At 33.8% G+C, this 26235-nt stretch overlaps 1 protein-coding gene across 1 annotated transcript; it reads left to right on the top strand.

The window, feature by feature from the left end:
* Window positions 1-26235, top strand: LOC124373945 (NFX1-type zinc finger-containing protein 1-like). Its single transcript, XM_046832255.1, has 6 exons — window positions 1-92; window positions 13689-13742; window positions 14537-14608; window positions 16755-16893; window positions 20093-20204; window positions 25987-26235. The coding sequence occupies exons 2-6, from the start codon at window positions 13709-13711 to the stop codon at window positions 26206-26208; spliced, it is 579 nt and encodes a 192-aa protein (XP_046688211.1). The 5' UTR covers window positions 1-92; window positions 13689-13708; the 3' UTR covers window positions 26209-26235.

Raw genomic sequence — 26235 nt, forward strand, 5'->3', positions numbered from 1 at the left:
TCAGTCCAGTAACTCTGTGATTGTGCAATTTTATTTGACAAAGGGAGCAAGTGAGCGAGAAAAGTGATCTCTTGGCCAATTCATTGATAAAGGTATCATCATATTGATTGACTTTACTTTAATACTATACATAAATAACTGCCTCTTAATTAATTTTTGTATTGTTTTCATTTTGATAATGCAATCTGTTATCAGTTAATACTGAGCTATTTCCAAATTGCCTTAATAATGCCGTACCTTACACAAATTTTTGTAAGTGTTTAGTAAAAACTAAAACTGTTTACTTAGGTAAAGACTACTTACTACAAAACAGCTTATTGACTGCTGCAACCAATGGCAGACACTTTAGCACGACCGATAAGTAAGTTATAATGTTCATAGGGACCAGTTCTATGACATTTGCTTTAAAAATATGTTTTATTAAACAATAAAAAATATTATTATTTAAGAGTTTAAGATTGTTATAACTAAATTATTTGGTATTTATTTACAATACCGTGACCATGAAAAATGGACTTTTTTTCATGGGTTGGGCATTTATAGCCAAGTATTATTATCACAGGTGCATATAAACTGGGGGGAAAGTATATATTATTGTATTATATTGATGCCTTTCGGGCATTATTGCGTTAAGGATGGAAAATAACCGACAAAATTTTGTCGAACAACACTTGGAGGGTTAAGGATCAGGGGCATCACGTGATCTGGGATTCGACTTTTGCAAGCTCGAGTTAATTTTTTTTCTAAAAGAGCAAGCAGTGCGCAGCACTGCGCAGCGGGCAGGCATTGTTGAAAGGATTAACGTACTAGATTTCAGTAAAATTGCCAGATGTACTGTCAAAAACAGAGTTTTCAGAGGATTTCAAAAAATCGTAACTCCTTTGATTTTCGTTGCCGACGAATTTTTTCTTCACTATTGTTTTCAGGAAAAATTGTAGTTTTCAGGAAAAAAAAATGAACATACCTTTCCATGGTCACGTTATTGTAAATTGATACCAATTATTTCTCTGTTTAATATTTTTAGTGACTTGCTATACAAACTTTAAAACTGTACTGGATACAAATTTATTTTAGAAACATATTACAGTTCTTTCCAGGTTAAATAATTTGTATGTAAATTTCATCAGAAATAGAGGTAAATGTTATTAAAAGTTTATGGATGATTTTATGACAAATGTATTTTATGATTACAAGTGCATAATTATAAATATGGTAAATACCAACCATATAAACTACCGTACCTGTTCATGGAAATTTACTTTTAAATATCGTACAGACAACAAGCAGCCCTTGAGTCATCAAAGCGGGTTCTTAGACAAATATCAGGTGGATCGACTGAGTTAAGAAAGAATCGTTCTGTAAAAATTTGCCAGAAAATTTAATTTAGTCCATTCAGTTTGCGTACCTACTTATTGTGCCTCTATCCTTCGTAACATAGACCTTGTTCAAGTTTATAGTGGGTTCACTGCCTTACATATTATGTATCATTAGTTCGTTCTACATTTTATTAATTAATTGTGAAGTGCCATGTGTTGTTTAGTATTGCACTTCTTCTTCTTCTTGTTTTTCTTTTATGGGGCGGTCTATTGCCATGCACTTAAGACTCAAGGGCCTTGTGCGCACCCCAGAAGCACACCATGAGACCTACCAGTCTATGATTTCAGCAGTTCCACAAACTGCCGAAACAACCTATCAGGTCCTCCGGGAGAAATTCACCACTCTTGTCCAAACTACCAAAGATGGCATACCGCTCCCTTGCTATTATAGGACAATCAAAGAGCAAGTGTTCGGCAGTTTTATCCTGCTCATCACACATTCTATAAAAAGGATCCTTCCGAAGGATGCCAACTCTGTGAAGATGCTTCCTCAGGTGACTATGTCCCTTGATCAGACCTATAACCCGGGAAGAAATTGATGTACTTAGTGTTAGAAGGTCAGACACCACTCTGGAGGAAGGCGACTGTAATACCATTCTGCTCATTCTCATACCCGGATGCAACCTCCACCTTCTCTCATGTTAAGTGCGAACCCATTTCGAGACAGCCCCAAAGGATTCACTCCTTGGAATACCGTCCAGGAATCTCCTCATGACCAGGAACCCAACAAACAGTCACATTGTTGATTCTACCGTTAATGTTAGTGAATAGTGATTGTGTTAAAATTATGCATAGAGTTATTCATTTTATCACTTTATAATGGCCGACTATGTTCAAAAGTAGCTCGGGAAATAACTACTAGAAGTCAGGTACAAAAAATTATGTAGAATTAAGTGAGTTCAGAGCAAATGAGTCTAAATTAACCGATAATCATTGAAAATATTCCTGTGACGATATCTAAACCATTTCACTGCCACGCTCATGTTAGCACGGGCAATGCCACTTTGCATTCAACTGCTATGCCCGTTTTATCGTGTCATAATTGAGATGATTTAATTGCTACCACACTCTGACGGTCAATAAAGACACTATCAAGAAAGCACCCTGTGAAATAACAGAACGTTTGTGTTTTCTAGTTTTTCAATTCTGTTTTTGAAGTTGTTACTGTAATACTTTATTTTCTTTTTGATTGTGGTAGATTCGTTGTAGCAAGACTTATTTGTAACTAGCAGTTACTCACGGCTTCACACGCAATTTCGTAAACTTTGCACATGTATGAGTACTTCTGGTTCGAGTGAATTATATTTCCGACGCTAATGTTGAGTTTGTCATGGTCAATAAAATGTGTCAAAAAGCGTATTTATGGTCATTGTAATTTAGTCTGGTTTTAGTTTTTTGTTCCATAGTTGATTTTGCCTTTTTTCCTTGATCAAGAAAATATATATACATGCACAAGTTTGTGAAGCCTACTTCTGTCAAAAGACAACTATGATGGGTTTTATAATAGTCTTTAACCTGTTGAGGAGTAGCTGAAAGTTGTTCCAAAAGAGTACAGACGGTTATAGCCGTTTGATCCCAAAAGAGTATTGACGGTTATGACCGTCCATGACGGGGTTGCTAAATCAATCAATATTGCAACTGTTTATGCACTCTAGTGGTGTTCTTACATACTATTTCGACTGTGAAATGTTCAAAGTAATTATTGCTGTACGGTGCTGGCTCCTAGTGACGGAATATATAATCACAGATTTGCCGCCAAATGTTCTGTCATTTTCTCGCGCCACGTCCATTTATAGGCTATACATGGAATCAAAAAACCCAAATGCTAAGGTTCACATCATGGACTTCCGAATTAACGTTATCAGACAGATACTGGAAGCACATGTTGCACCAAGAGAAGAGGCCGCAGCTGTGACGCAGCCGCTACGCATGTCAGGTCGCCATTTCCCCCGCTCACTACCAGTAAGGGAAAATGGCCGAAGGAAGCTAAAACGCTGCTTTGTGTGTTCAAATACAACACGGGGTAAGCGTAAAAGGAAAGAAACTGCTTAAGAGTGCACAAAATGTGAAGTAACACTTTTTGTGTACCCGTGTTTTGAACACTATCATACGTTTGTAAAATTCTAAAAAAAAACAAAATGTATGAATTTATCAAGTTGTACATCCAAAAAATGCATTATTATGATATTTTGTAAGGTTTCAAAACATTTTGAATGAAAGCAATAAAAATGTTTCTTTACTCCCTGGAGTTCATTAAGGATAATTTTGCTTATTCTAGTATACACTAGGTAGGATGACGGTTATAGCCGTCAGTAGGATGACGGTTATAGCCGTCAGTACTCCCTAACAGGTTAAATGTATAGTAAATGTTAGATAGTAACTTTGTCTTTGTTATCTGCATTACAGTACTGACTAAGCATTGCGTACTTAATATTTGCTAAAATGTGCAGTACAGTAGAGTCCCGTGTATCCGAGGTAAATGGGACCGAGACTACCTCGGATAACAAAAAACTCGAATAATCCAGAGACAATATAGAATAGGTTATAAATAACAACAAACATGTTGGATTTTAAAGACAGTATTATATATGTGCCAAATTTGTATTTACACTTAATTACAAACATTTGTTATACAATATACAGTAATATAGAAAGTGTAAAAAAAATCTTTAAGTTGTGAAAAAGTCTTTGATTGATTTTTGCGCTAACCTCTTTCCCCTTTTGGTTGCCGCGATATAGTGCCACCGCTGCTTTGTTAGGAGGTCAAGTGGCGTGGACTCCTCTTGCTGTTCAATGTAGGCAATGGCAGCATCGATTGCCTTCAGTCCACCGGAATGAGACACTTAAGATATCGTCTGTATCAGGTTCTTACGGATTGTTGAAAATGTGAACAATTGCGTCATCACTAAGTTCCATTTGAACATCTTCATTGCACCACACACGGATATCTTCATTTTCTATTTGCTGATCATAAGGAAGCTAATTAACCAGTTGTGCTAATTCAGATAGTCTTTCATTGTCCTCTGCTGATATATTTTCTTAATGCTTTGGCAAGTTAAAAAGTGTTCTCCTTGATTTTTGTAGTGTTGAATTTTTAACTTCGTCCCAAGCCTTTCCAATCAGTTGAGGTCTCAGTTTCAATGTTCCTGATAAATTGAAGCATGCTAAGATTGTAACACGCTCTTTGCTCTTTTTAAATCCTGGAGTAGATTTTTCAGATATAGGCGCCAAAGTTTTAGTTGACAGCATATGAAAATTGAGCCCAGTCTCATCGCAGTTAAATATTTGGTCAGATGTTAGACCAGACTTCAAAACAACTTCTGCCAATTTATTTTCAAATTTTGTAATTTCTAAAGAATCTGCCATTAATTTTTCACCAACAATATTAAGCTGTCAAATACTGTGCTGCTTTTTCTATCCGTTGCAGTGTTACTCAGTGAAAGCTCATTCTTATATGCTACGCTCAGACTTGCCTTTTTCAACAAACGTTGGGCGACTTATCATAAATCAGCAAATGTTGCATCACCAAGAGGATGCGTAATCTAAGAATTCATTACTCGACCTAGCAACAGCCAAAGTACACGCATCACAAATTGATATGGTCCCTATTCACACGCATTATCTTATTATTGTACTGCAACTGCTTGGTGTATAAAAAAACATTTTTATCTTCGATGGCCTCGGTTAACCCGGAGCCTCGGTTAATCGGGACTCAGTTAAGTGGGAGTTACTGTATATGTTCACTAAAACTTTTATTTTTCTTATTTGGATATTTTATTATTTTTTTTTTCCTTCCTGAGGGAAAAGGACTTATCCCTTTGGACCTTTACACCTCCCTTACTTTGATTTTGTGCCCTCAAAGTCCGAGGTTTTTGCAAAAACCAATCAGATTTGAGGGCTCCTGTTCTCTAATGTCCTTGGGGCTTAGGAGATATGTTCCCAGGTATCTTTTCCTAGTTTCTACGATGGCAGGATAATCTAACCAAATGTGCTCTGCTGACTCCTCCTCCTCTCCACAGAGTCTACATTCGTTACTCTGGCTAAGGCCTACCTTCATAAGGTGCTTCCTCAGAGGATATTTTCTTACTGTGTGCATAACAGTGGTGGCAGAAAATGTTGAAATGAGATTTGGTGTTACTATCAAGCTTACTCTATGCTTTCAAGACATTAAAAGTAAACAATTGAAAATAGTAGTGAAATTAATTAAGCATGTGGTTTTTCTGTCATAAAATATTGTTAAGCAACACAGTTTATTATATTCAACAGGCTCTTTCAATCTATACTAGTATATAAAAGTCTATTTCTATTCATTTGGTGAATTTGTTCGATATTTTTATAGTTATTCTGCTATTCGGGGCGGAGATGAGTCCCAACAAATCAGAGATCATTATAATCGGTACAGCCATTCTCGAGTTATAAATGTTGTAACTATCCTTTGTTTTATATATATATATATATATATATATATATATATAAAACTAATAAATAATAAATAAAAAAATAAATAACTAAAACCAATAAATTAATCCTAATATATATTAGGAATAATTTATTGAAGTTGAAGTTTTAGTTATTTATATATGCAAAACAGAGTTACGAAAATTGTTTTAGTTATTAAAACACAATAACTGAACCTTTTCTTTAGTTCAGAGACAAATTTACTTTAGGAATGTATTTACATACAGATATACTTAATGCGAGCTGTAGTCATTGCATGTTGCGATCGTATCGAAACATTGCTCGATTAAAATCAATACTTGAATAATCTCTTCTTGCACATAGAAAATTATCTATTTTTTTATTTCTGAGGTTTGTTCAAAGATTCGCATTGCCAATCAAGCTGTTTCACAAGCTGCTTTTCTTTGCTCTTGTGATTGAGAAGCACGCATTCTGGCATACTAATGTGGCGCCCTTCTTATGCGATTCTTATTCTTCTTCAGTGGTTTAATTTGCAAATTCTAACTGCATTACGGCTTTGTCGGGAAAGATTAAATCTTCTCGGTCGCGGCATTGCTAATAAGAATAATTCTTGCACAAAACAATCACATTACCTGTGAACTTGCGTTAATTCAAAACAAATCGTAGACAACATCATGTGAACTGTCACATGCATTTTGTTATAACACATCACTATTATCACAGATGTTTTGACTCTTTTATTATTTTTAATGATGAAATATCATATTAATAATACTATAGGAATTATCCTATTCCTGATAAAGACAAATCCAAAAACACAAAAATCATGAGAATCGGTACAGCCGTTATCAAGTTATAAATGGTGTAACTAACACGACTTTCTTTTATTATACAGATAATGATAGACATTTTATCAAATTTTGATTTGTCCAGATGTGTTATTGTGAGTTGTGAGTGAGGCATTCAACATTGTGTAACTTTCTGAGAATGATTTAATTTATTAACCACGATCTGACATGGCAAATCAGGAGATTCTGGTAGCAGTTTGGTAAATGAAGATGTTGCTGAATTTGATCATGGTGGATGAGAAACACTCTACATATATGATGACTGTGAAGCAGTTCAGTGAGCGGCAAATAAACCTGGCACTACCGGATGCATCATTGAAAACTCTGCGTTTAAATGGTTAATAAAAATATGCCATATATGGTGTTTAGACACTGATTTAGGATATCTTCCTTAAAAGTAAAATCATGGATACTTCATCTGAAGGATATTGTTCATTTAAATACTATTCCTGTAAAGTACGAAAGAAAGGTGGTATTGGGCTTTGGAGGTCATGTTCGGTCGAGTTATATAGAAATTTTCTTTTAAGTGCTGCCATAAGGACAATTGTAATAAGCTAATTTTTTACAAATATCAACTTAAAATGAAACCATAGAACTAGAGAATTTGTTGTTAGAAGGGCTGTACATGAAATGTTTAAAACTGATGGTTGCCTGACAACTCCTAAACTAAACAAAAGTTTAATAAAAAAATAATTACGTAGAGGATGTTGACTAGTCTAAACAAAAGTATACTTGATAGGAAAATTGTGTTCAAAACTAGTGACATTAGACTTGTATAAACGGATTAACAAAATTTTTGAGGTGTAAAACTAGATGACTCCTGTACGTATATTAATGAATCTAATATATTATTTATCATCTCATGTGGCTAAAAAGGAGTGGAGTGACTACAGCTTATAAATGTTTTTACAAAGAAAATAACCAAATCCCAGGGATCATTATACTGCACACAGGTGGTGTAATGACAATATAACAAGACAGACTTAACAGATAACTTAACAGAGAAGAATTCTCTGATAGTTATTGGTAATGTTATATATCTCAACGTTTAAATCAATAAAACCCAATTCAAACTCCAAAATGAATAAATAATCAAGTGGTTACAAGATTAAGGATTGAAGTTTAATACATTGTTCATTAACGGTACAGTTTAATAAAACAACTTATGGACATATTTAAAAGATTTGAATTGTTAGAAATCTATGGACACAACCCTTGCATGAAAATATTTTGGGAATAAGAAACAAATTTTTTAGGTCAAAAATATTATAAATATAACATTTAACCTTTTTTCAATCAGCATGAAATTCATATGAGTGTCCTCTCATATTGCCAGGCCACAAATGTGGCCATGGGATGTTCTCTGCCTCAGGTCATTGATTTAGACCACGTCCTGTCCCTCAGCTCAAGTGGCCATGCCTAGTTGCCTTGTTTTCCCTTTCAGATTGCCAGGCTACTGGGTGTGGCCCACTATATTGCGCAGTTATTGAATTCAATTCTTATCCAACTGTGGCTGAAAAGTGCTGCGAGCTCTCAGCCAAATAAGTAACTAAATTAATATTTCTGGCTGCTTTCGGAGTGACAGGATATTCTGGGTGGCTAAGGTTGGGGGTAGGGGCCGCCTCCTGTCAAGATCCATGAGGAAGAATTTAGGGCACTAATCTCAAGTCATGTAACATCGGAAGAAGGTGAAACCAGCTCTGAACCAGCCTCTCCAGTCAAAGCAGGCAGGGGGTGGCACAGCCTTATGTCTAGGCTAGCAAGAATCTTTGACTCTTAGGGAACAAATGCCATCAACTCTGTCATCTCCCGCAGTAGACTAAACCTATGGAATTACCCTTGCACCTCAGAATCTCAAAATTTGCAGTTAATGATATGCCACTCCTGGACTTCCATAAGATTGCCCAGATTTAAGTAACATATTGGTTTTTGCTGTGGAAGGTATAAACCAACCAGAAGTGAACCTCCTTAGGGTCATTTGGAGCACATACCGTAGTACACACTGTTCAGAAATACTTTTTATCTGACTATCACTGTCACTGTAGCTACCATGTGTATCCTATCTATTTATTAAAATACTAGTGCATTTGGTGGAGACAATGCTCAAAATATGGAAATGAGATAATATTATGTAGATGCTAGAAACTTAATTGGGACAGATTGTAATTTTATCCTGCAAATAAAAATACTTTAAAAACAGATCAACCTATAGCTTAAATTGCATATTACCCAGCTCCTGTAAAAGCAAATAACAAGTAATCGATCAATAAAATTTCATCTTTGAAACTAACAAACTGTGTAAATTATTTTGGAATTTAATTTAAAGAGCCAAAGGTCAAATACTGTCATTTGTATCCGAGTAAAAGTGATGGTTATGGTAATGCAAACTTCGTGTAATGACATAGAACACATCCGCCCACTATATTGTTTATTGACATTTCAATTCAATTCAATTCAAAATTCTTTATTCATTTTTATGTACATGTGATACAATGAATAGTGTCAAAGTTCTAGATACTACCTAAATAATATTTACAATGTTAAGTACAGCTAGTACTTAATTGCAAGCATCTTGGAAACTATAAAGAGAGGTGGATAGTTCCTCAATGGAATAGAGGGCTTTGTTGATCAGGTACTCTTTTAGATTTTTTTTGAACTTAGGGCCACTTTCAGTTTTTATGTTTTGTGGGATGTATTTTAAAAATTTGTTCCCCATGTATGTAGGTTTTTTTTCAAAAAATTTCAACTTATGGTTCGGAATAATCTCGTTTTTTGCTCTAGTGTTGTAATGGTGACTGGGTGTCTTAGAATTTAAATTTAATTGTTGATTTTTTACTAGAAGGATTGATTCAAAAATATATTGTCCATAAACAGTAAAAAATTTTAAATGTTTAATATGTTCTTTAGCTGAATCATTATATTTCAGCTTCAGCATTATCTGTATTGCCTTTCTTTGTTGTTTTAATATATATTATTTTCCATTTTTATTTGTTTAGTTGAACCATAAAGGGCTATGCAAAAAGAGATGTGAGAATGAACATAAGCGAAATATAGATTTTTCTAAGTTTTTAGGTTACTGTAGTAACTCATTCTCCGTAATGCATAGACACCAGAATTTATTTTAATTAAAAGCTTATGAATGTGTTCATCCCAATTCAGATGATGATCTATTGTTAAACCTAAAAAATTTGTGCTGTTTTTCTTTTCAATTTCGAATGAATCACAGACTGTTGTAGGTCCCTTCAACGTTCTATTTTGCGGTACCCTTCCATTCTTTTGTACATTATCATAGAGATAAGAACAAGGGTCATAGAAATACATGTTAAAATTCAGTGGTTAGGCATTGTCAGTCCATTGATAAAATTCATCAAGTTGGTAGAAAGGATGTTATTGTAGCCAGCACTTCAGGAGTTGTCCAAACTGCAGCCTGCTGGTCTTCTTCAGGTCCTCTGGAAGGGCATTCCATAACTTGGCTCCAGTGTAGGTCGGTTTCCTTTCTGTAGCTGTCAGTCTGTGTACAAGGAGTTGGTAGCTAGAGGCATGTCTGGTGTTGTAGCTGTGAATTTGGGCACCAGTTCTTGCTGCTTCAGGTGACTTGAGATGGAGAAAAGAGACTGCTTCCAGAATGTAAAGATTCACTACAGTGAGTATTTTCAACTCTGCAAAGGCTTGACGACAGGATTCTTTAGGCTGGAGACCCTTTAGAACCCTGATTGCTCTTTTTTGGTGGACAAGGAGCCACTGCATGTGCATGCGCTATATGTGGCCCGGCGAGTTGAGAGGACAACCACTGAGACTAGATCCTAGCTGAACGAGAGAATCGGCCTCCTCCCAATTTTAAAGGGTTAAAACACAGTGTTACGCAAAGAGAATGTTCACTCAGTAACAAAAGAATAGTGAGTAGAAGTTTGTAATTGACCTCTTAAATCTTAAGATGATGTTAAATATATTATGGAAAGGAACATTTAATTGATGACACATCAGAGACATTTATTATTATACTGTATGACTCATCTGACAATAGCACCAATGACAGTGAACAGGACATCGGCGAAGAAGCGGAAACGGATGTTGAGGATGGAAGTAATTCACCATTTGCCACTCCACTATAATAAACTTTATTAAGTAAATAACAATTAGGAAAATATTGTTCACCACACTGCTTCTAAATAAGTGACACCATTCTATGTGTGTGTTGAGGAGATACAAATTCTTTTATATCATGCCAAATACTTAATAATTTTACGATATTTTTATAAACTGTACTCTCTTTACAAACGTTTTTGTATTCATTTTTCAGAAAACCAGATTGTTTAGAATACACTGCAAAAGCACAAACATAAAAATAAATCTGCAATATTTCAGATTTACAATACCTATTTTAGATCTCAGACTTAAGCAGTCAGTGAAAATGTTGTAGTACTCCCCCTACCTCACCAAAACTTTTGTTATTCAAACAATGCTATGAAACCTAACTCAACAAACAAAAATGTGAATGTATCATGAGGCAAGATATCACGATAAAAAAACCATCTGCAGACTTTAAATTTTGCATGTCCCTGAAATTGTTACCAACTAATGATGTGTTGAAGCTCAGTCACAAATCAAAATTAGTCTATATAAATTAGGGTGACAGCTAATCAGCACTATTGAAATCACCGATAGCAAACATGTTTTTTGAAGTTCTTTGTGTATAAAAAATCAATTTAAAAATGTACAGCAACAAAATAACCTGATTTTAAATAATATTTTACATGAAGTATGTATTTTCTATATCTATATTTGCCAATACCAGTGTGGCTACTGGTTTTATGTGAGTTCATTATCTGCTTGATGGTAATTTGATGATTATATTACCTTGACGTCAAACCAACCTTGTGGAATGAAAAAAGTTTAGGCGCGTACCAATATTGCACTGTTGGAAATATTTGGATCTCTTTCTGAATGTTTTGAATTTTTTCAGAATTTGATATATGTATTTTTCAAACTTCATAATTCAATAAAGGAAACCTATTATGTATACACGATGTTATGGTGATACATTGAAAGAGATGGAGATATATAAAAGAGACTTAAATTAGGTGGTAGGGATGAATCGTCACTGAATTCCTTACAAAACTCTATATCAAAATATGCCCTGCTACCATACCTTCACATCATTTCCTATAAGTACAGATGGCAATGAAAAACCCTTATCATTGCATTAGGCATAAGGTTAAATACAGTATTACAGTTGTTTATATTTGGATTAAAATGGACTAGATAATCATAAATGGTAACAAAAATACCAGGAACCTGAAAGAAATAGGTTTTGATTGGCCACCCTTTATTAGTGATAGAATTGAATTATTAGAATTGAGCGTTAGAAGTATGAGGGTCGATCGGAAAATAAATTGTTTTAGTAAATAAAAAATTACACTGAAATTTACTGCTTTTTATTATATGCAGTTAAAAGGACAACTCATATACAATATTTTTTTTTCATTTGCTTTCAAGCACTTATTGTATCCAGTTATAAGCTTTTAAATACCTGATAAATAATATTCTGCCACCTATGTATGTATCCACAGGTGGCAACAAAATCCACAGGCAATTGGCCGTTTCAGTTTTCGTTGTGAATATTAATTAATTCTTCAGAAATAAATTGTATCATTTGTAACTATAGTATAGCTTATAATGTCTCCTCCATACACAAAACAAAATGGTGAATTTCAGCTGGTTATATTTTCTTTACAAAAAAATCTAATGACTATAGGTACTTCACAGTCGTTGGAAAGTTGATAGTTTTCATAATTTTGAACACTTGTTGGAGTGGTTAGAATGGTATAGCGACATTCATTATGACACTTCCAGATTTTCACTGAACGTAGCTACACAGCACCACTGAGATCAGATATCTCAATAACCTACTTTCCTAACAACCCTTGTACTATTAAAGATATTGAAAGGGAGTAATTAGATTATTAGATGTAACAGTGGGATACCCAGAATCTCATTTGGATGGAGGGGGGATTAGCAGTTTTGATTTACTCAATGACTGCTGTATGCAGTACAGTAAATTTCTATTAATCCGGCATTCTATAGTTCTGCATGTTTGGTAATGCCTTTTAGAAATAGTAAAATTTTCTTGAACAACGTGAATCATCAATAAATTAATACAGAACAATGTTTTATTCCTTCTTGGTAGCCACAGCGTTAAGTCGGGCGTAATGAAGAGGCTAGGTGTCATATTGGGCCAACATCTGGTGATATGCATTCACGTGACTGACCATGGCCATCGGCTGTCAGCCTGTGTAACCAGTCTAGTTATGGTAGATCAATTTCACAGTTAATGTGCTCAGCACAGGTTAGAATCTAAATGACTGATGTCTCACCACTGCATTCTGAGATAGGCAAGCAGTGTCTAGAGAGGGCTGCAGAGGCAGTACAGTACGGGGCTATGATGAACCGGGATGACCGTATTCCGCCCAATTGTTGTGATGTGTAGGCTACACGTTGTAAATAGATCATTTAAAAATAGTTCTTATAAAAGTCACATATAACGAGTACTACCCTGGAGGTTATACTTGAATAATAAAAACATGATTTACTGTGATTGTTTGTTTATTTATTATCTCTACATTATTTCTCTGATAATAAATATCCATTAACCGGAATATTTCATAATTCAGCATGCCTCAAGTGCTTACTGAGACGGAAATTTGCTGTATTTCTTATTAATTTGTACTATTACAATACAAAAAAATGTATATTTATAATTAAAGATAACACATATCTTCTGTAATTCCTATTCATTCTTGATTCTTATTTTATCATTATGTATCATCTATATACATGTACAGATCCTCCATAATCCTCCTATGTTTTTACATAAGTAAAGTTGTAGTGTATTTATTTAGACTTCTCCTTATTGCCTGCTTATTGAAAAATATTAATTTTTCCGCACTGCATATGGATTGTGTTTTAATGATGAAGCAGACAAGAATATATAAGCAGACAAGAAGGAATAATTATTCACTTTAACATTAATTTTTCTTTTGTTCAGGTTACAAAAATTGAAGAAATATGGATCTTTTTCCAAAGGCTTCCAGTTCCAGAGGTACCCTCCTTAACTATTTCAGTAAAATAAGTGAATAAATAAATTTTTCATTTACTATAATCATAAAAAAATTTTAAAAACTTAAAGTAACTACTTAGTAGTTTTAAAATAAATCTGTTATAATTTATTAACCTTACAATTGCCGGGTTTTTCTTCCCAAGCGCTTATTCGTATATTCACAAAATAGTTTTTCAGAAAAGTCACATTAATATATATATATATTTATATATATAAAGATATATTTTATACAAATATTAATGTTTTATGACTATATATAAAACAATAATGATATATATATATATATATATATATATATATATATGGTATGCACACACATTTTTCTAAACAACCTTTCTTGATAATTTCAGTCTACAAAAATTTAAAATAATTTATTTAAAAAAAGTTTACAACACTTATTGAAATTATTACTTTTGTCACAAAATACGCTATAACAGAAAATTTGTAAGACAAAATTCAAATTAAAATATAAAAATTTATTTTAATACTCATACACACAGAAAAAAAAATTATAATAATAAGCCGATCACATCGGCTCTTGGCGGTGTAAGGGTTAATATCATGATAAAGTTATATACAGAACATTAATTTGGCATCCAATAGTACAGCACTTAAATAATCTGGTATCTGTTATATTCAACTCATTGATACGATTGATGTTATTGTTTTTCTTAGCGTATATGGATAGTGTTTTAATAATTAGGCAGAGAGGAATAAATATTTCTATTATAGAGGAATAATTATTCACTGTACCATTTATTTTTTTCATTGTTCAGGTAACACAGATTGCATACATTTGGATCTTTTTCCTGAAATGCCCTGCGGACACAACCCTTCAAATTCCACAGGTATCTTCCATGACTAATAAAAAATTGAGTAAATATAATGTTCACCAATTATATCTATAAAATAAAAAACTCATAATAACTACTTAGTAGTTTTAAATTAATATTTTTTAGTTTATTAACCCTATAACCCCTGGGCCTTTCTTCCCAACCGTTGTGCTTATTCACATATTCACAAAAATAATTTTTCAGAAAATCGTAAAAAATAAATTTGTAGCGAAATATATTATGTGTTACTTTTTTCAGTAAAGTAGACAAAACAATAATATGTAAAAATACAAAAAAATCAGTGCGTGTCCTTTAGTCCAAAATTGTGAAAGAATCAAAATTAAATAAATATTCTTTTACTTTCAAACGCTTATTAGGCTTTTATTTTTGAAGACAGTCAGTTTCAAAACATTTATGTAATACATTTAAAATGTTATGTAGATTCAGAATACACATTCTTATAGTCTAAAAATATATAGTAAAACAATAATAAATAATCCAAAAATGTGTTAATAGAAATAAATGTTTTAGAATAAAAATAATAATTTTACATAAATACTACAGTTTTGCCCAAATATAACGATATGCATCTATATATCTATAATACATACTTGTAACTGTATATAAAATATGTAAAACTTATATTTTGTAAATGCAACAATGTAGTAAATGTGATATAATCAATCAATCAAAATATTCTTTATTCATCAGTATAAAGAACTAAAACCCAATTTTAATCTTCAATTAATATATTATTTTTATACCATTGTATAGAATATTAAATTAATCACAGATTTTATATAAACAGTAAATTAATTTTTTTCTGTTGAAAGATCAGTGAATGAATAAGGTGTATCATCTATTAAGTATTGTTTAAGTTTATTTTTTAATTTAGTGGAAGAAATGTCTAATGTCACTGTGGTTGGGAAATTTATCAGATATCTCATACCATTAGCTACTAAAATGTTTTTCAAATCCCAATCAGTGTTGCATGTTCCGTCAAGTCTACATTTATATCTTTATATTCCAGTACTACATTATTAAACTTACTTGTTAAAATTTCGAACATTTTATTTAATCTTATGATTGATTCTAATACATTAGATTTTATTGAATTTCTGTAAAATGTAACTACTAATAAATTCGAGCTTTTAAGAGGTAGCATATTTTTTAAACTGAACAGAACAACATTTTATTTAATCTTATGATTGATTCTAATACATTAGATATTATTGGATTTCTGTAAAATTCAACTACTAATAAATTTGAGCTTTTAAGAGGAAGCATATTTTTGAACTCAACCATTCAAATATTGTTTTACTAAGCATTTAATCAATTCCCTTTATCTTAGCTTCTTGCTCAAATAGTTACCCCACCACCATGTGAGGTCTTGTTGAGCAAATTGGCAGTTAAGTTATAGTCTAAATTATTTATTCGTTCTAACGTTGATTGAATCATTTTATGCTTTGAAAGTACTATTTTTTGGGATTTCAACTTATCCAGTTCATCTAGAGGTTCAACTGATGAATATCATTATTTCATTATTTCAAAATCTGTATGTTTTTATAGAACACAGCCAGAGTTTACATTGCTTGTAGAAGATTTAGTCTGTAAAATTGTGTTTGTTGTAAAAAATGAATAGTCTCTATTGAACCACTTGCATACTGCATCAGGTAAATGCACTGAGTTCAAGTAAAATAATGTAATACTTTTGGAATGGCAGTTCAAAACTTTATTTTCTAAATTTAAGCTAGGATATTTTCCTTGTCTTATAATATATATTTGTAATTAGTACAGTATGTTCCGAAAATATTTTTATTCTGTAAGAAGAGTTATTCTGAAGAGTTTTGAAGTAAAAGAGTGCTCCTTCAACATCAAAACCAAGATACACACTTTTTTTAGTGTAAACTTTTTTTGAGATTGTAATAAAATTGTGTTTCAGAAATTCTCCTGACTAGTTAATTACTTTTTTTACAGTCCTTACATAAAAAATGCAGACAGCTTAAACCTTGTTTTTTTAAGTACTTAAACGGTGACATGATCACATAAAGATGATAAGAATACTGATGGATGTACTATATTTTCGTATATCAAAACTGCTGGAATGACCCTCACATGAGGTATATTTAAGGTAAAGTAAAGATTTGGTGTCTGTTTTAAGATGGAAGATGCCACAAGCCTTGTGGAGCGTTATTGTCATGTGGGTGTGTCTGCAAGGGAGACTGTGATGCCTGTCACCAGGGCCGGGTACACAAGATATGTAAAGAGCCTTGTCATAAACTTCTTATTTGCGGACATACGTGAGTACAACAAATAACTTTCTGGCTGCTGGCATTGACTTTTATATTTCAAAATTTTTGTCTGGTACCACCAATGTATTACAAGTATGTATTGTTACATAACATTTCATTAGCATGTTGTATGATTAAATATAAAAATTACATGCCTTAAGGTGCCATGCTCTCATTTTCCAAAATTATCATTGGATTAACTGCACACCTTCAAATCATGTGATTCATAAGGATTTTGAAAAAAATTATTTATAGTTCAGTATAGAACAAAATTTGTGATAGAAAATTTAATAATAAAATGCTCTTTCTGTTTATCTTTCCTAATTAGTTAATTTTTAATATGTATAGCTTGAATAAGATTTATTAGTATCTTTTAAGGAAAAAGAAAAATGTTTACTTTTTACTGTGAAATTAATAAAATTAGGAATATATTATTTACCATGAAAGACGAGGTACCGCAAAAGCTAATTTTATTGACAACGACATTGTCAATCTGTATGAAAATACGAGGGCTGTTTTTTAAGTAAGGGCCGTTTTTTTTTTTGTAAATAAACAACAATTATTTTTTTCAAAATACATTTATTTTCAGAATCTGCATACTTTTCTTTATTTTTCTACATAGTTGCCTTGTTTGTTAAGGCACTTATCATATCTTAAAACTAAGTTTTGAAATCCCTCTTCAAAGAAATCTGCCGCCTGCTCTGACAACCAGGAGTTCACGGCCGTCTTGACTTCTTCGTCGTCATTGTAGCGCTTCCCGCCAAGATGATTTTTCAAGTAACGAAAAAGGTGGAAATCGCTCGGAGCAAGGTCGGGGCTGTACGGCGGATGATTCAAAACTTCCCAGCCAAAAGAGTCGATCATTTCCTGTGTCCGAGCAGCGGTGTGAGGCCTTGCATTGTCGTGGAGGAGCAGAATTCCCTTTGTCAGCATGCCGTGTCTTTTGTTCTGAATGGCGCGTCGGAGACTGGCCAGGGTTGCGCAGTAGGCTTCTGAGTTAATCGTCATTCCTCGCGGCATAAAGTCCACTAGCAAAACACCGCGTCTGTCCCAGAACACAGTTGCCATAACTTTGCGCCGCGACAGCGTTTGCTTGGCTTTGACTGGAGATGTTGTGTGCCGCCATTCCATGGACTGTTGCTTTGATTCAGGAGTGATATGGGATACTACCCATGTTTCATCTCCTGTGACAATTCGACTCAACATGTCGTCTCCTTCCTCTCGTCGTAGCGGGTCAAGAAAGTCAAAGAACTGCTTAATCTAATCTTTTTTTTGTGATCCTCAGTGAGGAGTTTGGGTACCCATCTTGAGCACAATTTTTTTAAAGTTTAGGTTTTCTGACACAATTTTGTACAGTACTGACCTGGACACTTGAGGAAATTCCATAGAGAGAGTGGTTATTGTGAACCGTCGGTCCTCATGAATTTTTGCGTCAACTGCAGTAATCAAATCTCCCGTGATCACAGATGCCGGCCTGAGCGATCTTCATCGTGGACATTTTCGCGGCCATCTTTAAATTCTCGGACCCATTTCCGCACTTTACCTTCACTCATTGCCTTGGCACCATACACCTCACAAAGCTGACGGTGAATGTCAGCAGCCGACATGTTTCTTGCAGTCAAAAATCGTATCACTGACCGAATCTCACACGCGGCGGGTGATTCGATAATCTTAAACATTTTAAAGATCCACAGTAATGCATACAGGTTAGCTACAGAGCTGCAACTGGCATGAAGTTGTTCGCTAAGAATGCCGGGAGGCGGGGCGCACGCTCGTTACGGCAGGAACGCGAACTACTACCGTGTACGGGAGAACGGCCCTTACTTAAAAAACAGCCCTCGTATGTACAGATAATTGAAGTTAATGAAACTATTAAAGAATGATAACATCCTGTCTATAAACTACTGTAAGTTAAACTGCTTACCATTATTAGCGCTAATCTGGTAAAGGTTGCATGTAATGTATTAAAAGTACTATTTACAGTTAGTTTTGAATTTTATTTACATTATGTAATGTCCATATTAAAAGTCAGTTTCAAATCAATCACTGGATACATGAGGTTCCAGTTTCTGTCATATGACACTTGCTGCTAAATGGTCACTTGTTTGATGGCATTTTATTCGTTGCTATGTAATATAGAGACAGTAAGATAAGAGGAATTTTGAAAAATAATTTACATAACAAACGAATGGTGTACACTACATTAAATACAAAATATATTGATAATTATGGCAGAGTGAATAATTTACTGTGTCAGCAGTTGAATAATAAAAACTGTAAAGAAAGTAAAACCGGTCTAGTTTTCGTATTGCATGATTTGTCAGTTTGTAATTTTATTTCATTTGAGCATTTGTTACTCTGCAAAGTGTAAATTGTGATTTAATAATGATAATCATATGAATTAATTTTTCTTTACTGATACTTTGATGTGAAGAGTGAACATTATCAGCCAATGAAACTGAGCTACCAGGGTTGGGTGGTTCCTTTCCGTGCAGCACCCAATTAGTGTCTGTAACCAAAGGAGAAGAAATAAACTGTGTCTGTTCACCATAATTATATATGTTAATCAGTTCTGGCTACGTTGAAATAGTCACAGATATTAAAAATTTTGCATTGAATGATTGTTTACACTAACTGTTTTGTTTCCTGTAAAAATATACATAGAAATTTTTTCTTTGAATTTTGGCAGGTTGTAAAGAAATAACATTTGTAGTGTTGTAAATTGCTACTCCTAAAATCTGGAGTCATGTTTGTCTGAAGAGATCAAAATAAATTCTCACGTTGTGGTGCACACTCAACTGTGCACTTGAAGAAACAATAAGAATACCTCTTAACCTATATTACACTATATCTTATAGTCTAGGTGTCTTTGATGTCGAAACAACGTAACAAGTTCATTTTGAGCTTCTTCATCAATGACTTATTTATCTCCAGATTTCAGGAGTCAAGACTGCAACATTTTCAGATCCCAGACACAACTAAGAGGAAGGTGAATTGGAGCTTAACTCAGCATTCATAATCAATTGTGTTTGAAATAATATGGATAATAATCTTATGAAATTTCTAGTGGGTTAAATTTGTTGGAAAGTATTGTTAAAAATATTTAATTAATGTTTTAATAGACTATTTTAATACTTGATTTAAGTGTTATTGAACAACAACATTAAATTTATTATTACATTTTTTTAAATAATGTTTTTATTTTCAGTTGTGAATTTCCATGTAAAATGCTCTGCCCACCTTGTCCACAAAAGTGCGATACTAAGTGTTCACATAAACAGTGTACTAGTGTGTGTGGCTCGCCTTGTGAACCATGCCAGGTAACTAATATAAATACTTGTATAGATAATCGGTCACTATTGATTATTTCATTAGCATAATGTATAATTACACAATCCATAAACATTACACAGATAAAATTAGCTATCATTCCCATATATCTATGTATTTTCATACATTTTTGAAATCAGTAGCCTGTCAACTGATGGGAGGAGTTCTTGTGTTCTTAAAAGCTCTCACCCGCAAGCTATGGCTTGCTGGTGGCAAGTCCTGGACCAGATGAAATGGATGAGATGGTTCAATCAACAAAACATGTTAAGCATAATAGGAGTTTCACATAAGAGTCTTGGAAATTTCGCTAAAATTTTGACAAGCCTCTATCATGAGTGATCTACTGTATAATGTATGAGTATTTTTTATAGTATGACAGAATACATGCATAATAATCGTCAAACTAATAATTACTGTTGTTTCATTATTCATTCTATTAACATTTCTTATACAGATATCATAGTTTGTATCAAATTACTGCAATGACAAGATGTTTTTTATTAGTATTGTTCATTATTTGGTACAATCATGACCATATTTAAAAAAATAGTAATACAAATAGTTAAATGTTTGATATAAATATATTAACACGTTAATGCTGACCTATTTTAATGCACTATTCTGTGTGCTGAAGTAGATTTTATTTTGTTTTTATTATAATAAGTGCTTGAAATAGTTTTTTTGAAGGAAAACAATAAAGTTCTGTCAGTTTTACCTTAAAAAAACTTTGCGTAATTGCATCACCAGCACACAGCATTAATCAAGCTAAAATGCTTTGGCCTCTGTGCTGAAGACGCGCTAATGTGTCATGGCTATCTTAATATTAAAACATTTGTTATCTCGATTGTTCACAAATAAATTATTCAAGAAATAACTTACCATGTAAATTATAATGCCTTGATGTACATTTTTCTCCTTGATGAGTTTTTTAAGTATAACATTTTTTATTGAATTTCAACACTTTTGTTTCTTTGAAACAAATTTCTTCAATAAAATAGGCAGAGAAATAGCATAAACTTTACTTTGCAAACCAGTTTTATTCTTGTAAAAAGATAAAATATAAAGGCAAAATTAGTTACTGCTTTGACAAGAAAAATAACATTGGGTATAAGATTAGATACCATTCTTGGCTGCGTAATTATCAATGTTCTTTCTACAAATGTTTACACCTTTTACAATAAAAGTTTCTCTGTTGTGATATTTCTCAAAACACTTTTTTCCATTCATAGAGCTGGGTTTTTTTTTTTGGACAATCCTTAGAGAGAAAACATGACATCATTTTCTACCTCTCTTTATATTGAGTTGTAAAGCTAGCATTGTAGGTAATGCCTTACACGATGTTCATGCAAGACTTCATCGTCATTATTGACCTCGTTAGGTTCAAGTACAAGAAGACTTGATCATGGCCACTCTAAAATCTCAAGTTGTCATTTTCTTGTCGCGATTATGCTTGTTATACAATATGAAAGCATTCAGTATGCCCATTTGCAAAATTTGGATTAGGAGCTATTTATACCAATGAATCGTTTTCCGTTCACTCGGATTGCAGCTCATAAGTTTCTTTCCTATCAATACCAATAATATAAGTGTTCAATAAATCACAGGTAGGGGCTTCACCATTTCAACTCCTTCCTTATTAGTCGCTTCTTTGTTTTTAGGTTTGAAAGGATTGTGAAGGAAATAGGATATTTCTGAACATTTGCCATTCAGTGATACAAAAAATAAGTAACAAGACAAGTTTCTGAGGTACTGAACAATGGCCAATGTCCGGACAAATCCTGTTTTCTTCCATAAAATTTCAAACCAGTTAAGTACTGATTACAAAACATCCCTTTTGTCTTTTCATTTTCTTACTATAACTCCATTATGATATTTTGCTGCTGTCTCACCTATCTTAATTTATTTTTACAACTTCTTTTGGGATATTAACTCTGACTAATTAAAGAGTTCCTGTTAAATATGTTTCTCTTTTTAATAACAGCTTCCATCAATTTGATACTATTGTAGAAGGTATCTGCATATACTAGTATTGAGTGCTTTTTTTTAATTATTCATCTGTCACATAAAGTACTACTTCTTGAGTGCCCTTCACCAGAAAGTACATAGCACCATATTATAGTATTACAAGGTCATTAGGTTCACACAGAATGTACAATTTTATATCATATTTATATCTTTTGCTGTTTATATAATTTCTGAATATCTACAGATCTCTTCATAAAACCATAGACTCATTTAAAGATCTCTTTGTAAGGAGGATAAATATAATACCAATAAATTTGTTATTGAAATAATTCAGTCGGTTTGATATTTTGCAATCAGTCATCTTTGTCTTCATATGCTTGCTAGATGCATACATCTTAGTATAACAAAAAGCCTATCTCTCGACATATATGTACCAAAACAGGTATGAAACGATTTGTCTTTCATCCAATACCGTTGGAGTTGAAGCAGCTTCACGTTGCTAGTGTGAAATAAAAAGGCCAGTGATAGTTCTAAATTCTGACAATGTAATGTCTTCCCAATAGTTAATTTGTGATTAAATTTCCATTCAAAAATATCTCAACTGCATACAAATTAGCCACCCTGATAATGGCATGTAAGAAACAATATTGTCAATAATAAATTGTAAATAATCTATTGTTTTTGTTGCCAGGCGATAGAACTTTCAATCTTGTTGGTTTGTTACAAAAATGTTTACTTCAGAGGTCATCCTACTATAATTCAACATGAGGAGGTTGTTTTCTCATGTTGTGGTGTCAGTTGAGGGGGGTGATGTATGTTCTCGGTGGTTTTGGTCATGTATTGAAGGTACAGTAGAACCTCGATAGTTCGACACTTTGTGGACTAACGGGGTGTCGAACTATCAAGATGGTCGAACTATAGGGAGTATATAGATTTTAACACAAGGAATATTAAAAAGGCGAGTTTTATGTTAAGATGGACTGTAATTTAATTAACAATGTACAACTAAACAAATATTAAACTGATGAAAAACAAAATGTATCAACTTACATTGTTTTACAGTGCTGTACTTCTTCCTCTTAAAATAGTTAATGATTAAATGAATAAATGTAAAAATAAACAAACTCAATTCATAATATAAGGCTAGATAAAAAACAAAATGTATAAACAAAAATAAATTAATATGGGACAACTATAAACTTGTAACATGGTTACATCATCATGTTTTACTTTTTACAACGCAAAATAGTTTGTGATTTTTAATTGTTTTTCACTTTGGTTTCTTCGCCGAGCCGCCTCGTCACGTAATTCGTCGAAGAAAACAAAATGTCCATTCCAGTCGTCCCTTGTTCCTGTAAATACTGGATCGCTCCCTCAAAGAATTTTACAACCTTCGCTGTGTGTCAGTTTTGATTTTTGAGTGGTATCTTCGTCGTCTTCTGACTCTTCTTCCACTATCCTCTCTTGATTTTAAAGCATCAACTATTTCTTCCTCTGAAGTTGGTCCGCTTTCTTCATCTTGTTCCATCCACTCGAAAACATCTGTAGGTGAAGCTTCTTCACAACCTGGGATTTTTTCCATTAAAGTGGCTAGCTCGTCATCTTTAATTTCTTCGTTGAACTCATTTCCCTGGTGGTCCAAGAGCTTCCTCCAAGAACGCACGAGCGTTAGGGATTGATTTCATCCCATGCCCTGGGAAATCCAGCCAACAACATCCAGCATATCAATTTTTTTTTAACTTATCCACTAATTCGACTCCTTCATCTAGGGCTTGAATGAGACATGAAAGGAGTTTCTTCCTATACAACTTCTTAAGCGTTACCAAAACTCCTTGGTCCATAGGCTGTGCAAAGGGAGGTTACGTTAGGGGGCAAGAACATAGCTTTAATTTCTCCGTCTTGAATGACATCTACAGCCGGGTGCGTTGTTGCATTGTCGAGGATCAAGAGTGCTTTCATTGGAAGGTTCTGGGACTTTAGATGCTTCTTAATTTCGGGCACAAACTGTTTGTGAAACCATTCGTTAAAAATGCTCTCTGACATCCAAGCATTTGATTGGTGTCTGTAAAAAACGGGAGGTCAAAATGGTCACCATTCATTTTTAATATTTTTGAAGGCTCTAGGTTTCCTGGCCTTTCCTATCAGAGCCAATTTTAATTTATGAGTTCCTGTTGCGTTACTGCAAGCCAACACAGTAACTCTGTCCTTACTTTTTTTATATCCTGCTGCAGCTTTCTCTTGTTTGAGAGCCAAACTTTTTGTTGGGAGCATTCTAAAATTCAGACCAGTTTCATCATAGTTATAGATTTGCTCTCCACTAAGGCCTAATTCTTCAATCAAAGCTTGAAATTTCATTTTAAAATCATGTGAACTATCGAGATTTTGCTGACAGTTTTTTCTCCACAAATGCTCAATTGTTTAATACCACATACCTCTCTTTCCATCTGTCCAGCCATCCAGAGCTTGCTGTGAATTCAGGCTCTCCCTCTTCTTTAAAGTTTTGATAAAAATTTCAAGGCCTTTTCCTGTAAAATCGGTCCTGAGATCGGTGTCCCCTTTCTCCCTCTGAATCCTAAACCACTGGAAAAGAGCTTCACTTACTTGTTCATACTCAGACCTCTTCATACTCCTCCTCTTGTCTAACGATTCTGAACACACACTTTTCACACACCAAGACTCAATTTCATTTCTAGACTTCCTCCATCCAATCACTGTTGACCGACCAACGTTCAAATCACTCGCCACTTTCTGTACACTTTATCACCTTTGTCAATCCTTTTTAGAGCATCTAATTTCATTTCCATCGTAACAAAGCACCTTTTACGTTTTTTATCTGACATTTTAAAAAAACAAAACAAATTACAAAGCAGTTCAGTAACACCAACTACGTATGTCTAACGATCGTAAAACAGTAACGTATCACGAAAGGAACAAAAACGCGTCTTAACTCCCGCAGCGTCACGAGCGAACTGAGTTGACGACTAAGAATAGCGGGTGAGTCAGAGGGGAGGGGGAGGAGGATGCGCTATACAAAGGGCAGTGGCGCGCCGTTCACGGCAAACAATGGCGGGCCCGTCAAGGACACCACTTGTCCCCTGCTGTCACGTTATGTTGGTCACGGCTGGTGTCGAATGATACGGACTGTCGAACTATCGAGTGTCGAATTAACGAGGTTCTACTGTAACTAGGGCAAGTAATTGTCTTTAGGGCAGGATGAAACATTACATAATATACTTACTGAGGTTTTAAGGCCATTGTCAAGCTCAGTAATATCATTGTCACTAAATTCTTTAACACTTGGTTCACAACTGTCACCACTACTGTACTCATTGAAGTCGTGATTCACAGTTTGCATACCTATTTATTTTACTGAGAGTTAGACAATTGGGATTATGAAAATATAATGGATCCTTATTACTGATGCATAAAACTACGAACCAATCTAAATAAAAAAACTTTTTTTTAAATAAAGGGCCTTTTATGATATTATAACCTCTATATGTCACTGACAATAGCCATTTACATCAGCAAACTAAATGTAGGACGAGAATTTGGATGTAATTACGCGTCAGCACATGTTGAGGCATCTAGATGATGTACTTACACGTCATATGAATTGAATGCGTTAAAGCCTTGTAATACCACCACTTATGAATGTATGAGTAAAAGACATGTAAGTGATACTTTCCTAACAGATTGTTGGCAGCTAGCCAGCTGATTTTCAGGAAAATATTTGCAACTGAATCAACAACGGTACAGCCTGAATAACATTCCTCTTACATTCCCTCTTTTTTTTCTTACTTGCAGGAACCATGCACATGGGCTTGCCCCCATTTGAAGTGTTCTCGGCCATGCTCTGAAATTTGCGACCGTGACATATGTGAGCAAGCCTGTTCTGTCTTTCTGAACTGTGGCCATAAATGCGTGGGTGTCTGTGGGGAGCTATGTCCTCCCTGCAAGATCTGCCACCCTGACAAATACACAGTTATCTTCCATACAGAAGAGGAAAGCTCAAACGATGCCAGGTGATTTTCATATCTTTTGTTACACTTCATG

Source organism: Homalodisca vitripennis, unplaced genomic scaffold (genome assembly GCF_021130785.1).
Source record: "Homalodisca vitripennis isolate AUS2020 unplaced genomic scaffold, UT_GWSS_2.1 ScUCBcl_6750;HRSCAF=14106, whole genome shotgun sequence".
Classification (NCBI taxonomy): domain Eukaryota; kingdom Metazoa; phylum Arthropoda; class Insecta; order Hemiptera; family Cicadellidae; genus Homalodisca; species Homalodisca vitripennis.

What these genes read in the sequence shown, in the direction of transcription:
- LOC124373945 (XM_046832255.1), top strand. Translation starts at nt 13,709, where the DNA reads ATGGATCTTTTTCCAAAGGCTTCCAGTTCCAGAG. An exon ending in CAACCCTTCAAATTCCACAG is followed by an intron (nt 14,609 to 16,754) that starts GTATCTTCCATG and finishes GTCTGTTTTAAG; the next exon opens with ATGGAAGATGCCACAAGCCT. An exon ending in CGCCTTGTGAACCATGCCAG is followed by an intron (nt 20,205 to 25,986) that starts GTAACTAATATA and finishes TCTTACTTGCAG; the next exon opens with GAACCATGCACATGGGCTTG.